Raw genomic sequence first — 15514 nt, 5'->3', positions numbered from 1 at the left:
AGTGTGGGGGGGGGGGACTTTGTCTGAAAACTTTGTTGCTTGCCTCACAGGAATCTAAATAATTGAGCGAGTTGGTATCCGCTCGTCTGACAGAGAGAAAAGATGACTTTGAGCAAGAAGGTGGTGGAGGGGAAGAGTGAATAAAAGACACAGAACAATGAAGTGAACCCAAATACCTACAAGTTATGCTTTTCATACCTGCCTCAGTCCCTCACTGAAACAAATGATGAAAAATGAGGTTTTTCTTTTATTTTTTACTTTAAATGCTAGTAAATAAGTAAAAAGAAACAGCAAGTAACAAACTGTAATTTTGAAGCAGAAAGACTGAAACCGTTTTTCTTGTAATATATATATATATATATATATATATATATATATATTTTTATTTTTTTGCTGCTATCCAAAATATGTCTGGCTCTACGCTGCCCTGCCTGTTAGTGATCCAGCCATTGAAGCTTGTACAGTCTTGTCAGCACTACAAAGTAAAATATATAATTCCTGTGCAACTCCAGAACTCTTCTCCACTTGCTTTTTCTTCTTGCTTTCTCTCTCATCTCTCATTAACACCTTCCCAGCCTCTCCCATCCATCACTGTCAATCAGAGAGAGAGTGGAGTGTGCAGCTGTTCTAACACCCACAGAAAGACAGACAGACAGACAGACAGACAGACAGACAGACAGACAGACAGACATTTATTCTGGATAGGACGTTATGCCTCTCTGTCCCAGAGTGTATTTTGAAATATTTGTCAACAGTATAGAATAATGGGATTTTGCATCCAGAGTTGATTGATTTGATATATGTTTCTTCAGAATACATAGCTCTTTATTAAATCAATAATTATTTGTGATTTGTTTGTTTATGATTATTTGTTGTGATATATATATTCTATGTGCCTACAAAAGAAGGAATTTCAATGTAACTGATTTTCTAAATAATTTTTAAAATCAAAATAATTAATAAAAAATTATTTTAAATTTAACTAGTATTTTAAAATTGCTTTTAAAGCCCTACATTAACACAATGCTGTTGTAAATTAGCATTATAAGTACTTTTAAGTACGGTTGATCTGGAAAATCTCTGAATAGCCAGTTGCGATTGATTCCACTTGTCGAACGCTAGAAGGTCCTGCTCACATTCAATCCAACTGGTCCCTTCAAGGTGGTTGGCAAACTTCCCCTCCATCCCCTCGCTCATGCTGAGAGACAAGTGTAGATCTCTCTTTCTTTTTCTCTGTGTCTGTCTCTCTCACTTCCGTGACAGTGGCCAGTTCAGAAGGACACACTGGAGCAGTGGCTGCTGGGAGTCTGCAGTCAGTCAAGCAGAGAAGATTCTGGGGGATTTGGGGGGCTTCGTTTGCCAGCAATAAAAGGTTTGCAACAGGATCCTCACTGAGATTAATGACCTAGATAGGCCACCGCAATGCCATTTAAATGGGAAAGTAATTAAAGTGCACCTTCCATGAAAATTATTCATTGCTGACGGATTGGGTGACGGACGAATCGCGAGGCATTCCGCACAATGCCACAGGTTAAGTGCCCAGAGTAAGGCCGCTGAGGCCACTGTGAGCCAGACCACCAGCGATTTAACCACAGCTGTTGAATTGTAACGACCGGTCCAGCTCTTATCAAATTACCACAGATGGAATTACCAAAAGAGGCAAGACAGAAAGAGAGAGAGTGGCTAGGGAGAGAGAGAAAGGCCTCTCAGGTAACATAAAACGGCATACAAATGCTACAAAAGAGGCTTGAGGGATCCGCTTAACTAGAAAATTACACCACCTAGCACTGGCCGACTGGGAATCCCGGGAATCAATCAATCCATTCTGTTTAACGTCCCTGCCACAGATTAGGATTTTGCGGAGATCAATCAATGGACTTATTGTTCCCCAAAGTGTGATTCTTCTCAGGGGTATTGAACGGGATCCATTTTGCAGTGATAATGTGTCGAAAAAGTGGCCGTATTAATTACGAGAGAAATGCCGGGAGGATTGTCTTTCAGTCTGGGGCATGAGTATGCTTTTTCGCACTTTATAACGCTTGGCGCGACACATTTGGATGACGCTTGAAGCTTGCAGAAGAAAACAAGCTCGTTAGGGTTCTCAGAGTTCAGCTTCATTTGAAGTATCGCAGTGTTTATTGGAAATGATTTATCTGTGGACATTGTTTAAAATCAATGCGCCTTTGTAATCTTTAATCAAAAACATACAATATGCCACTTGAGATCACAGCAAACAGTAAACGACAATGATCCAGTCAATTTTTTTTAGTTCGAGAAGCTGTATGTCACATTAGGAAAGAAAAGATCACAGTTACAGGTTTTTTTTCTGACTTTAAAACACGTGGAGCGACAAAACAGTTCCTGCTAATGCGACCAGACTGCCCTGAACAAGAGAGAACATTTTCTGTTATTTTCTTCAGTCGTGCAGCTCGAAACACAAAGGTTCTTGAGATCAAAGTACAGCGCGAGCTACAGAGCGTTTCTCCTCAAGAGATGAGAGGAAATAACCCGACTGGAATATAGTAGCATTGGAAAAACTGGGCTACGTATGGAATCCATGTGCCTCAACGAATACAATTTCTTATTTAAAGCCATTTCCCCTCTAAGGCAGAAGATAAGAGCAGTGTAGCGGAGTACAGGGTTAATGTGCTTCCCTATCAAACACTTAAACAACTTTGCAACACTTTGCAACATCCTAGACAGAGTGGGCAACAGTCAGAGGGAGCTATCAGCGGGCAACATGCACATCGTGCTCTTCTGACATGTAACCTAAGCATTAAAAATCCATTTCCACAGCTTCTCGCCTTCCCTCGCTTTGATTCTGTTTACCGCGCATGCTGTTTGCATCTAAAACGTGCGTCTCACATCTGGCTGCTGAATTCTGCGGCATGGAAAGGGCTGTTCGGTGCCTGATTCCACACTGTTTTCCTCAGAAGGACTCTCCTGAATAAATATTAATGGTTATGCTTTGAGCTATTTCCGCTCAAGAGCATTGGGAAGAACAATGGGTGTTGTTTAGACAGACACACAGAGAGATGAAGCGAGTGAAAGAAAGAGAGATAGAGAGAGAGAGAGAGAGAGAGAGAGAGAGAGACCTTTTATAACATTTAAATGGCATATAATTTACCTTAAATCTAGAGATAGAGAGAGAGAGAGAGAGAGAGAGAGAGAGAGAGAGACGCATCCGAGGGCATCACGACAGAGATGTCAAGTGACAATAGAATGCTGATTGAAATGCTCTTCTCCAAACTTCCCATGCAGTCCTCTAGAAAAAGGAAAAAAAGAATTGCCATTAAAGAGAGAGAGAGAATTCACATTTGTCTGCAGGGGGGATGGCAAGGGGAATGAAGGAAAAAAGAGCATAAAAAAAGAAATGATGATGATGAACCTGCCGATACAGAAGCAGTCGCTATTTAAAACCATTTCATGGAGAGCAGGGAAGTAATTAGGCTTTGGAGGAACAATGAGTACTCTGAGTAGCCCCTCTCTCATATGGACACATCCCTTCTTCTGCTCTCTTTTTGTCGCTTATTGTGTCGCTCAGAAGTGGAAGGATAATTTAAGAGAGGATTCCTGAATTCCTCATCAGATGCATAGCCATCCTTTGCTTTCTGCTGTCCTTACCGTTTCTACTCATACACTTGGTGCCTGAAGCGCCGACTTATTCTCATGCAGATGGAGACTAGAGACGAGAGGGTCTCCCCCCCCCCTCCTTTTCACCCATCCCTTGTTTTCTCTCTGCCTTGTCTTTCTTTGGTGCTTTTCTGCTGTTAAAGTTATCGCTCAATATAACATTCAAAAGGTCAGGGTCGGTACCTTTTTTTTTTTTTTTTTAGTTCTTGAAAAGTTTTACTCACAGTAAAATTATTACAGTTTAAAATAGCTTTTCTATATTGCTTTCTGTATAAAATAGCTTTTAAAATTTATTTATTCTGTCGATGGCAAAGCTGAATTTTCAACAGCCTTTAGTGTCACATGATCCTTCATTCTAATATGCTGATTTAGTGCTCAAGAAACATTTCTTATCATTATCAATGTTGAAAACATTTGTCGTGCTGCTTAATATTTTTGTGGAATCCGTGATTTTTTTCATGATTCTTTGAAGAATAGAAAGTTCAAAAGAACAGCATTTATATGAAACATAAATCTTTTTTTTATATTATAAATGTTTTTACTGTCACTTTTGATCAATTTAATGTGTTCTTGCTTTTAATTTCTTAAAAATTTTTTTTTAAAAATCATAATGACCCCAAACTTTTGAACATGTATTATAATATATTTGTATCATATTCATCAGCAGAGGTGGGGAGGGTGGTTTTATTTTGACGGTTTTGATATAACAATAATACGAACTGATGAATTATTATTATTTTTTTAAGATTTATTTTTGGCATTTTCGCCTTTATTATGATAGGACAGATCAGAGCTGACAGGAAGCAAAGTGGGAGCGGGAACGGGAAAGGTCCTCGAGTTGGGATTCGCTCTATGTCGGCACGCTGCCCACAAGGCTAAAACTGATGAATCTAAAAAAAAAAAGAAGTATTTATTAATGTACATCAGATCAATTTTAATTCTTGCTCCTCACCCCAAATGCTCTTCATCTTTCCGTTCTCTCTCTTTATACTCTTTCTGGTATCCTTCCCCAGGTAATAAGACTTGGGAAGTGCTTAAAAGATGCAATTTTTTCTACTCTGAAGGCCTTGATAAAGTCATCAGTGTTAATGAGTGTCCTGCTCTGTCTGACCGGCCGGCAGCTTATTGTTTCAGGATGCTCCATTCTCGCCCATTATGAAGTAGTCATCCATTGCCGTGGTAACCCAGGTGTAAAATTGTGCCTGTAAGGCTCTGGCGAGCAGAGAATTGAGCATGCTCAGATAGGGTTAAATTTTCCATCTCGGCTCTAAACAAGGGGCTGATTGTCCAGGGCTCCTATCGGTTTGCAATCACAGTGAGCCTGTTGTATTCAAATGGAGCCTGTGCTTAATTATTAAAGGTGAATCTTTAAATATATTAGTAATTGAGTGGGCAACCATTTCATTTTCATTCAAATGTGGATACGTGCAAAGCTAGAATCAAGGACGTGCAGTTGATTTGTCCATTTGGTAGTCCTGTATAATTAGACAGATTTGCCTGACCACAAACAGACGCATTTCTTAGAGGGACTTAGAAGATGGATTCCTGTATTCAAAATCAGCTGAATGAAGCGCAAAGAAATAGTCATTTAAATTCTGTTGCTAATGATAAAATATCAAAACTAAAAGAAAAAGGAGAAAATCCCAAACGAGCCAACCTCACTAAAGCTACATTCATATGTGGTTTGGAATCCAATTAAAATCGTATTCTTGGAAATCCGTTTTAGTCTGACCGGTCAGAACGGATATAGCGTAGCTTTTTCACGTTCTCACGCCATGTAAAACACATCAGAAGTTTCTGTATAAATCTTTGCAGAAACAAGCTTGTGTTGTTGCGAACTGCAAGTCAAGCGGAAAAAGACAATATACTGCTAGTATAAGCGCCTCTTTGAAACCAGCAGAAACGGCAGCACGGAATAAAGTCGTACATTCCAGCTTCCTTTGTTTCTGCCGCTGCCTCATAAGACGAAATATAATCCAGCGCGACTGCAACATGTTGTCATGTTGTTAAGACAACATCCACATTGCAAACGGTGACTGTGTCTTTAGAAAGATACAAAGATCAGCATTTATCTGAAATAGAAAGCTTTTGTAACACACTATACCATTCAAAAGCTCGGAGTCAGTATAATTTTTTTTGGGGGGGGTTATAGAAATTAATACTTTTATTAGCAAGGATGCTTTAAATTGATCAAAAGTGATGATAATGTTACAAAAGATTTATACATTATGATTTAATATTAGAATGATTTCTGAAGGATCGGGTGAATGGAGTAATGATGCTAAAAATTGAGCTTAGAATCACAGAAATAAATTACATTTGAAAATATTTCCAAATAGAAAACAGTTATTTTAAATAGTAAAAATATTTCAAAATGTTACTGTTTTTGTTGTATTTTGGATAAAATAAATGCAGGCTTAGTGAGCAGAAGAGAATTCTTTAAAAGACATTAAAAATATTACTGTTCAAAAACTTTTCACTGGTATGTTAGCCTATAGTTTGAAGTTAAAGATATTAATAATTAATAAGGTGAGTCTGAGATGTTTATTTGACAGTGATTTCACATTTCTTGTTTGTATGAAGGCTAAATACAAATAAAAGGTGAACATTAATTTATTTGTGCTTTTTTTTCTAAACAATTAAATAGTTTTATAGGAAGAGGTTTCATAGACTTGGCAAATTAATTTTTCATAAGTTTGTAGGTACAGACATCTGTTGTGGGTGTTATTGGCAGTATTTATGAGGCTTTTTTTAATAGTGTTCATATCGATATCGGAATTATATTGTATCCACCGAAATTAAGAAATATATTGTGATATAAATTTTGTCCATATCGTCTAGCCATATACCTCCGGTAAAAACGGATAAACTTGTTCTTAATATCCTCCTCCTTTGTTTTCTCTAACAGATGTCTGTTGTACGTACGCTGCAGCTCCTCAAACACTGAACAAAATAAAACAAGTAAAAGCATTTTTTTTTTCAAATTACTTTCTTATTATTTCTTATTAAATTATTTTAAAATAATTTTCCTTCATTTAAGTAGTGTGAGAGCTCAACAACGCTCTAAATGTGTTGGCATAGCAACGTGATACTTCCCGTTTCCTTTTCTGCCCATCCTACGAAGGACATCTCGTTTAATTCTAGGTTGAGGACACTTCGTATACGCATCCTACAGAGGATGTGACCTCCAGAGGAATCGACCTCCGAAGGGCGCAGCCTTCTAAATGAGACACAGCTTGTATTGTTGTTGTTTTTAGCGTTGACATAACAACGCAACGGCATTGCCATAGAAACCAATGCACATTCTGTAAAACGAAAGAGTGCTTATGGACACACAAATCGGATATGAACAGTTGCGATACACTGTGTGGACAGTTAGTTCTTCAAATCAGATTATATGCGGATAGACACAAAATCGGTTTTGTGCGGATAGACACAAATGGGTTTTGGGCTGACAGTCTGAACGAGGCTTAAATGACTAACCTGTCATTGGAAGACTAGTTGAATTGTCAACCATAGAGACCCATTCCTAGCTAGAATCTATTCACATTCAAATAGGACATTTTTATTCTGTCCTCCATTTTTGGCCTACTCTGTAGTTTGAAAGACATGAAAAATGAAACAGGTAATACTGGCACTACAGAAAACAGGGCTTTACTAATATATTTTCTCAATCTGACAATAACTAATGACTAAATATTGCCCAGGGTGGCTGGTGTAATTGTCTGTTGTCAGTATGCCAGACATAATTACGGCCGGCTCTCACTTTGAGACAAGGGTCTTTTCCCCCGCTCTCTCTGTCCCTTATCTCGCTTTCTCTCTCTGCTCCTAACCTACCAAGGTGTCCGTGTGTCCTTGTGGCTCCTTACTCCAGCGAGTGTCTCTGTCACGATCCCTGTCATGAAACATACATCATCCCCTCTCCCCTTCCTCCTCGGCTCCGTTCCTCCCTCATTTTACTGGCTGCCGGTCATTATCGCCTCTCCCTCTGTGTCTCTTCCCTCATCTCTCTGTGAACACGTGCATGCATGAGCTGCTTGTGTTATCCTGTCACTGACCTTGTTTTGTTTGCAAACCATAAAAACAACAAAAATGCAAATGAGAGCTTGAGTTTTGAATGCAGGTGGTGAAACACTAGGGATGTACAAAACTACACACTGTCAGAATCAACGAGTCTGTAAGTTACCTGAATGACTGGATGACTAATTGGTCTAGATTAAAAAGAACCTTTTTTTTGTATTTCTTTGACAGTGTTTACATAAAACACATTCCTGCATTCCAAAAGAGCTGAACTAAGCACAACAGAATGGAACAGGAAGCAGGATTCTCGAGGCGCAACACAACAGCCAAAAATATCTGTCTTGAAGATCTTAGGTGCTTTACTTAGCATGGTGTTTAGATGAGAATAACATATAATAATCTAGATAAAGAGAAAATAGACTACATATTTAAAATATTCAATATTATATATTTTGCAGACAAAAAGAGATAAACTATGCAACATACCCTAGTGAAAAATAAATATACTACTATGTATTTATTTAAATATACTAAACTGGTATACTTACTGTAAAGTCAACTTATTTTGTGCTTAATGCACTTTAATTGTGCAGAAGTAGTGCTGAAGTCCAAATAAAGATATACTGAATTATATTTAATTGTGCTAAAGTTGAACTATTGCAAGTATACTTCATGTACACTTTAAATATCTAGCATTTAAAGACATATTTATTAAAGATCATACAATCCTCATCAACAGTGACATTAAAACACATTTAGGCTTAATATTCAGAAATGTGCAATGTGTACAAGTAGTACTCCAAATAAAGTTTAAATATAACTTTTATATCAGTCTCGAGCGATACGTCAATAAATGTTAATAGATTTTAACTAAGTATGAAATAAGTGCATTTTAAATATATTACTTTTTTACTAGGGTATTCATGTCTAGATATAATTATTACAAATGTTCTAGATATCTAGATAAACTAGTCAACATATATCTAGATAAAATATTATACAATTTCTAGATAAATTATTTATTATAATGATACATTTAGAAATATATAGAAAATAATGTATATTTTAGATCATATACAGTATATATTGGACAAAATATTTAACATATATTTAATATATATATTTAACAAAATAAATAAATAAATCTTGATAACCCAGTCAACACATGTCTACATAAATTATGGTGTTATTATTATTAGCAAGTGAAAAAAACTGGATAAAATACATTTATATTTCTAATATTATATATTATATTATAGATTTTGAATTTATTTTAGACATACATTATTTAAAAATCTATATAAACTAATCAACATATATGTCTAGATACAAATATTATATATTATCTAGATGAAAAAGTCAGCTTCACTAATCGACTAGTCAGTTGTTGGATGACTAGTCGATTAGTCAGCCATTGTGACCATCCCTAGGTAACATATCAGACACAGATTTCCTAAACAACAAAGACTCACAACGAAACAGTCAAATATTGTATGTGTGCACGTACAACAACACTGCAGTCTATGCGCTAGTTGCTGAAGCGCGGTGCTAAGCTATCACTGTCTACTAACCTCTTGTTAATGACCAGAACCAGTATGCATTTGATGGCAAATTGTATTTCATGGATGCTTGGGCATGAAAGAGAAATCTTGTTTTGCAGATCCATAAAAATAGTTCATTAAAAACATGCATTTCTCTAGCATGTGCAGTCTCAGAAACAGCTCTTAAATTATGGCCAACTCCCGAGAGAGCGAGCGTGAGAGAAAGAGGGAGAGCCAAAGACAGGCAACCACTCGTCGAGCTAATAATGTTTGCGGCCATGACTTCAGCACCAATGCAAGCATTTGCCACCCATTTAATTTCAGGGGATAAAGTGAAAGCTCATATCATTTATCAAGAATTCAACAAAGAGTCTTGCGGAAATGTCAACCATGGCGACTGTAAGTGATATTTAAAGGTGGCGTTTCTTCTGGCAGACAATAAAAACTAAAGGGGAAACGAGAGAGGTATTCTTGTGCTTGACTTCTATTATTTATCATCTGTTGCTGTTCACCACTGTATAGTCGCCACAAAACCACAAATTATGAACTGCAGGAACACAGTTGCCAGATAATTTGTTCAATTATCCCAATGGCGGTAAGTACAGAAACGTGAATGCACTAGTTGGAAATTATACAGTCTTGAGTTGAGAGTGCCGTCCAACCAAGCAACATGAAAAACACCAGAACTTCCCTCTTGCCTAAAAAAAAGCATCAAAAGCACATCAGAATGGTGTCAAGCCGAATAGCCACCAAAGTCCAAACCTCTTACCTGCTTGGCTGGTTGCGATGCTGATGGCCGCAAACAGTCGCTGGGTACGGCTGAGGTCGGACACGCCGTTCACAGCCTCGACCTCAAAGGTGTAGTTTGCGTGCGCTAACAGGTCGGTGATGGTGACGTAGGTGTCCGTTAATCCACTCTGCTGTGGCGCGTAGCCAACATTGCTCCCGCAAGGAAAGCACTCTTCCGGTTCCCAGGTGCAGCGGCGGCAAATAATCCGGTACGTCACGTCGTTACGGCCGCCCGTGTCTGCCGGCGGGGTCCACTCTAGGCTGACGGTGGTGTGGTTGATGTTGTAAAGCAGGTTCTGAGGTGCTGATGGTGGCCCTGTAGTAAGAAAAGAGGGGGATGCTTAGATAAACATGTGACATATTTAATAGCACTCGAGACAAAAACACCATGGAAATATGAAAAATCTGGGCCCTTGGCAAATCCTGACATGCAGTTATACCGTAACCTAGATGCATAGAGATGTTATGCTGAAGAATGCTGGGGAGTTGAACTTGAGTGCTACCAAGGTCGATGTAGACCAGGGATGTAGCAAAACAATGAAATGATGAAAAACGAGATACTGTTTCAAGGTAGAAAACCTTGAGATAAGACCGCCTTGGTACTCATCTACTCGATAGCATTTCATTACTGAGCCAGGGAGTTATGAGTTTCCTGTGGAAAGAAAAGAGGTGATACAATTGGCAAAACACTTTTTTTTTTGACTGCCAGTGTGACAGGGAGTCTAAGCCATGGAGTCACTTCCAGAATTTAAGAGTCAGATCATGAGCAAGTTGTCGCCCCGACAATAGCAACAGTGCAGGATTCCGCTCAGCCTACAATAACCAGCTCACAGACAGATGACCACAGTGGAAAACAACCCATCATCCCCTAATCCCCGCCAGTGCCAAGGAATCTGGCGCGTCTCATAAAGCAATGATTTATACTTTGCTACTTTTATCCAACCACCAAGCCCTTGCTTTTATCACCCTGATGTTTTTATAACGGCACCGCTGTCTGTTCAATATCTCTTTTATTAGAACTAATTGGTCTAGATTAAAAAGAACCTTTTTTTTGTATTTCTTTGACAGTGTTTACATAAAACACATTCCTGCATTCCAAAAGAGCTGAACTAAGCACAACAGAATGGAACAGGAAGCAGGATTCTCGAGGCGCAACACAACAGCCAAAAATATCTGTCTTGAAGATCTTAGGTGCTTTACTTAGCATGGTGTTTAGATGAGAATAACATATAATAATCTAGATAAAGAGAAAATAGACTACATATTTAAAATATTCAATATTATATATTTTGCAGACAAAAAGAGATAAACTATGCAACATACCCTAGTGAAAAATAAATATACTACTATGTATTTATTTAAATATACTAAACTGGTATACTTACTGTAAAGTCAACTTATTTTGTGCTTAATGCACTTTAATTGTGCAGAAGTAGTGCTGAAGTCCAAATAAAGATATACTGAATTATATTTAATTGTGCTAAAGTTGAACTATTGCAAGTATACTTCATGTACACTTTAAATATCTAGCATTTAAAGACATATTTATTAAAGATCATACAATCCTCATCAACAGTGACATTAAAACACATTTAGGCTTAATATTCAGAAATGTGCAATGTGTACAAGTAGTACTCCAAATAAAGTTTAAATATAACTTTTATATCAGTCTCGAGCGATACGTCAATAAATGTTAATAGATTTTAACTAAGTATGAAATAAGTGCATTTTAAATATATTACTTTTTTACTAGGGTATTCATGTCTAGATATAATTATTACAAATGTTCTAGATATCTAGATAAACTAGTCAACATATATCTAGATAAAATATTATACAATTTCTAGATAAATTATTTATTATAATGATACATTTAGAAATATATAGAAAATAATGTATATTTTAGATCATATACAGTATATATTGGACAAAATATTTAACATATATTTAATATATATATTTAACAAAATAAATAAATAAATCTTGATAACCCAGTCAACACATGTCTACATAAATTATGGTGTTATTATTATTAGCAAGTGAAAAAAACTGGATAAAATACATTTATATTTCTAATATTATATATTATATTATAGATTTTGAATTTATTTTAGACATACATTATTTAAAAATCTATATAAACTAATCAACATATATGTCTAGATACAAATATTATATATTATCTAGATGAAAAAGTCAGCTTCACTAATCGACTAGTCAGTTGTTGGATGACTAGTCGATTAGTCAGCCATTGTGACCATCCCTAGGTAACATATCAGACACAGATTTCCTAAACAACAAAGACTCACAACGAAACAGTCAAATATTGTATGTGTGCACGTACAACAACACTGCAGTCTATGCGCTAGTTGCTGAAGCGCGGTGCTAAGCTATCACTGTCTACTAACCTCTTGTTAATGACCAGAACCAGTATGCATTTGATGGCAAATTGTATTTCATGGATGCTTGGGCATGAAAGAGAAATCTTGTTTTGCAGATCCATAAAAATAGTTCATTAAAAACATGCATTTCTCTAGCATGTGCAGTCTCAGAAACAGCTCTTAAATTATGGCCAACTCCCGAGAGAGCGAGCGTGAGAGAAAGAGGGAGAGCCAAAGACAGGCAACCACTCGTCGAGCTAATAATGTTTGCGGCCATGACTTCAGCACCAATGCAAGCATTTGCCACCCATTTAATTTCAGGGGATAAAGTGAAAGCTCATATCATTTATCAAGAATTCAACAAAGAGTCTTGCGGAAATGTCAACCATGGCGACTGTAAGTGATATTTAAAGGTGGCGTTTCTTCTGGCAGACAATAAAAACTAAAGGGGAAACGAGAGAGGTATTCTTGTGCTTGACTTCTATTATTTATCATCTGTTGCTGTTCACCACTGTATAGTCGCCACAAAACCACAAATTATGAACTGCAGGAACACAGTTGCCAGATAATTTGTTCAATTATCCCAATGGCGGTAAGTACAGAAACGTGAATGCACTAGTTGGAAATTATACAGTCTTGAGTTGAGAGTGCCGTCCAACCAAGCAACATGAAAAACACCAGAACTTCCCTCTTGCCTAAAAAAAAGCATCAAAAGCACATCAGAATGGTGTCAAGCCGAATAGCCACCAAAGTCCAAACCTCTTACCTGCTTGGCTGGTTGCGATGCTGATGGCCGCAAACAGTCGCTGGGTACGGCTGAGGTCGGACACGCCGTTCACAGCCTCGACCTCAAAGGTGTAGTTTGCGTGCGCTAACAGGTCGGTGATGGTGACGTAGGTGTCCGTTAATCCACTCTGCTGTGGCGCGTAGCCAACATTGCTCCCGCAAGGAAAGCACTCTTCCGGTTCCCAGGTGCAGCGGCGGCATATAATCCGGTACGTCACGTCGTTACGGCCGCCCGTGTCTGCCGGCGGGGTCCACTCTAGGCTGACGGTGGTGTGGTTGATGTTGTAAAGCAGGTTCTGAGGTGCTGATGGTGGCCCTGTAGTAAGAAAAGAGGGGGATGCTTAGATAAACATGTGACATATTTAATAGCACTCGAGACAAAAACACCATGGAAATATGAAAAATCTGGGCCCTTGGCAAATCCTGACATGCAGTTATACCGTAACCTAGATGCATAGAGATGTTATGCTGAAGAATGCTGGGGAGTTGAACTTGAGTGCTACCAAGGTCGATGTAGACCAGGGATGTAGCAAAACAATGAAATGATGAAAAACGAGATACTGTTTCAAGGTAGAAAACCTTGAGATAAGACCGCCTTGGTACTCATCTACTCGATAGCATTTCATTACTGAGCCAGGGAGTTATGAGTTTCCTGTGGAAAGAAAAGAGGTGATACAATTGGCAAAACTATTTTTTTTTTATTGCCAGGGTGACAGGAAGTCTAAGCCATGGAAGACAGGGAGTCTGAGTCACTTCCAGAATTTAAGAGTCAGATCATGAGCAAGTTGTCGCCCCGACAATAGCAACAGTGCAGGATTCCGCTCAGCCTACAATAACCAGCTCACAGACAGATGACCACAGTGGAAAACAACCCATCATCCCCTAATCCCCGCCAGTGCCAAGGAATCTGGCGCGTCTCATAAAGCAATGATTTATACTTTGCTACTTTTATCCAACCACCAAGCCCTTGCTTTTATCACCCTGATGTTTTTATAACGGCACCGCTGTCTGTTCAATATCTCTTTTATTAGAACTCGTCTTTGTGATGGTCTTGCATCATGGGTTTGCCGTTTTGGAGAGGTTCGATTTTTGTACCTCAAAGTGAAATAGCGACCCGTACATGTCCACTGGTGTGGAGCTGAATAGGCGTTTTCAATCTGTTCTCTAGTGGAGCTGGGCTCACGAGAGGGATTGTGGGATTGACAACAGAGCAACTGGTGAGCATTTAAAAAAATAAGAAATGTTAGCAAGAGGTGAAAATGTCCACCAATGACGTCTCTCATTGGAATTCAAAATCTGCAGATAGTTTTTATTGGTTTTTGTCTTTTTGTAGTTTACAGATTATTTATAAAAACAGCTGTCCACAAAAAAAAATGGCAAAAGTAATCTAAATGTAAAAGTAGTGTAACTGAGTATGAAATATCATCCGATACAGGTAAATTAAATACCGTGGGCCAGCGTAAATCCAAAACAGCGCCGATGGGTGTGGAAATTTCTGCGATTGATTTACTAACAACTGCGCAAATTAAAGAACACAGACGCAATATCTCATTTACATATCGACCAACGCAATATACCAAGCGCAGCGCAAATTAGCGTAGTCACAAATAAAGAATAAAGAAATAAAGAAGCCACAGTATGTTGAAATGAGCTGGAGGCCAAAATATGAAGGTTTGCAAGAAGTTTTGATAGACCTGGTATTGCGTGACTCCTAGTTGAGGGTTCAAAGTTGTCTTTTATTTCCTGAAGCAAATTAATAATAACATGGCTTGGCAAAAGATATGTTCGCATAATGTGTTCTTCTTGCATTCCAAATAAATTAATACGTGTGGAAAAAATCCTCTCCCTTCTACCATAGAATCTATTCACATTCAAATAGGACATTTTTATTCTGTCCTCCATTTTTGGCCTACTCTGTAGTTTGAAAGACATGAAAAATGAAACAGGTAATACTGGCACTACAGAAAACAGGGCTTTACTAATATATTTTCTCAATCTGACAATAACTAATGACTAAATATTGCCCAGGGTGGCTGGTGTAATTGTCTGTTGTCAGTATGCCAGACATAATTACGGCCGGCTCTCACTTTGAGACAAGGGTCTTTTCCCCCGCTCTCTCTGTCCCTTATCTCGCTTTCTCTCTCTGCTCCTAACCTACCAAGGTGTCCGTGTGTCCTTGTGGCTCCTTACTCCAGCGAGTGTCTCTGTCACGATCCCTGTCATGAAACATACATCATCCCCTCTCCCCTTCCTCCTCGGCTCCGTTCCTCTCTCATTTTACTGGCTGCCGGTCATTATCGCCTCTCCCTCTGTGTCTCTTCCCTCATCTCTCTGTGAACACGTGCATGCATGAGCTGCTTGTGT

At 38.2% G+C, this 15514-nt stretch overlaps 1 protein-coding gene across 1 annotated transcript in view; it reads right to left on the bottom strand.

Annotated features, from left to right (window-relative positions):
- Positions 1 to 13606, bottom strand: part of LOC107737387 (ephrin type-A receptor 7-like) — a 72462-nt gene extending 58856 nt beyond the window's left edge. Inside the window, exons 1-4 of the mRNA XM_016548872.1 lie at positions 13591 to 13606; positions 13131 to 13466; positions 10424 to 10543; positions 9964 to 10323 (exon numbers count right to left, since the gene is read on the bottom strand). Coding sequence (XP_016404358.1) covers positions 9964 to 10323; positions 10424 to 10543; positions 13131 to 13466; positions 13591 to 13606 — 832 coding nt within the window. The remainder of the gene's footprint in view (positions 1 to 9963; positions 10324 to 10423; positions 10544 to 13130; positions 13467 to 13590) is intronic.
- Positions 13607 to 15514: the final 1908 nt, after the last annotated feature.

This window comes from Sinocyclocheilus rhinocerous, unplaced genomic scaffold (genome assembly GCF_001515625.1).
Source record: "Sinocyclocheilus rhinocerous isolate Xijiao unplaced genomic scaffold, SAMN03320098_v1.1 scaffold1035, whole genome shotgun sequence".
Classification (NCBI taxonomy): Eukaryota; Metazoa; Chordata; class Actinopteri; order Cypriniformes; family Cyprinidae; genus Sinocyclocheilus; species Sinocyclocheilus rhinocerous.
The sequence above is the reverse complement of the archived record's forward strand: the minus strand, read 5'-3'. Positions and strand labels throughout refer to the sequence as shown.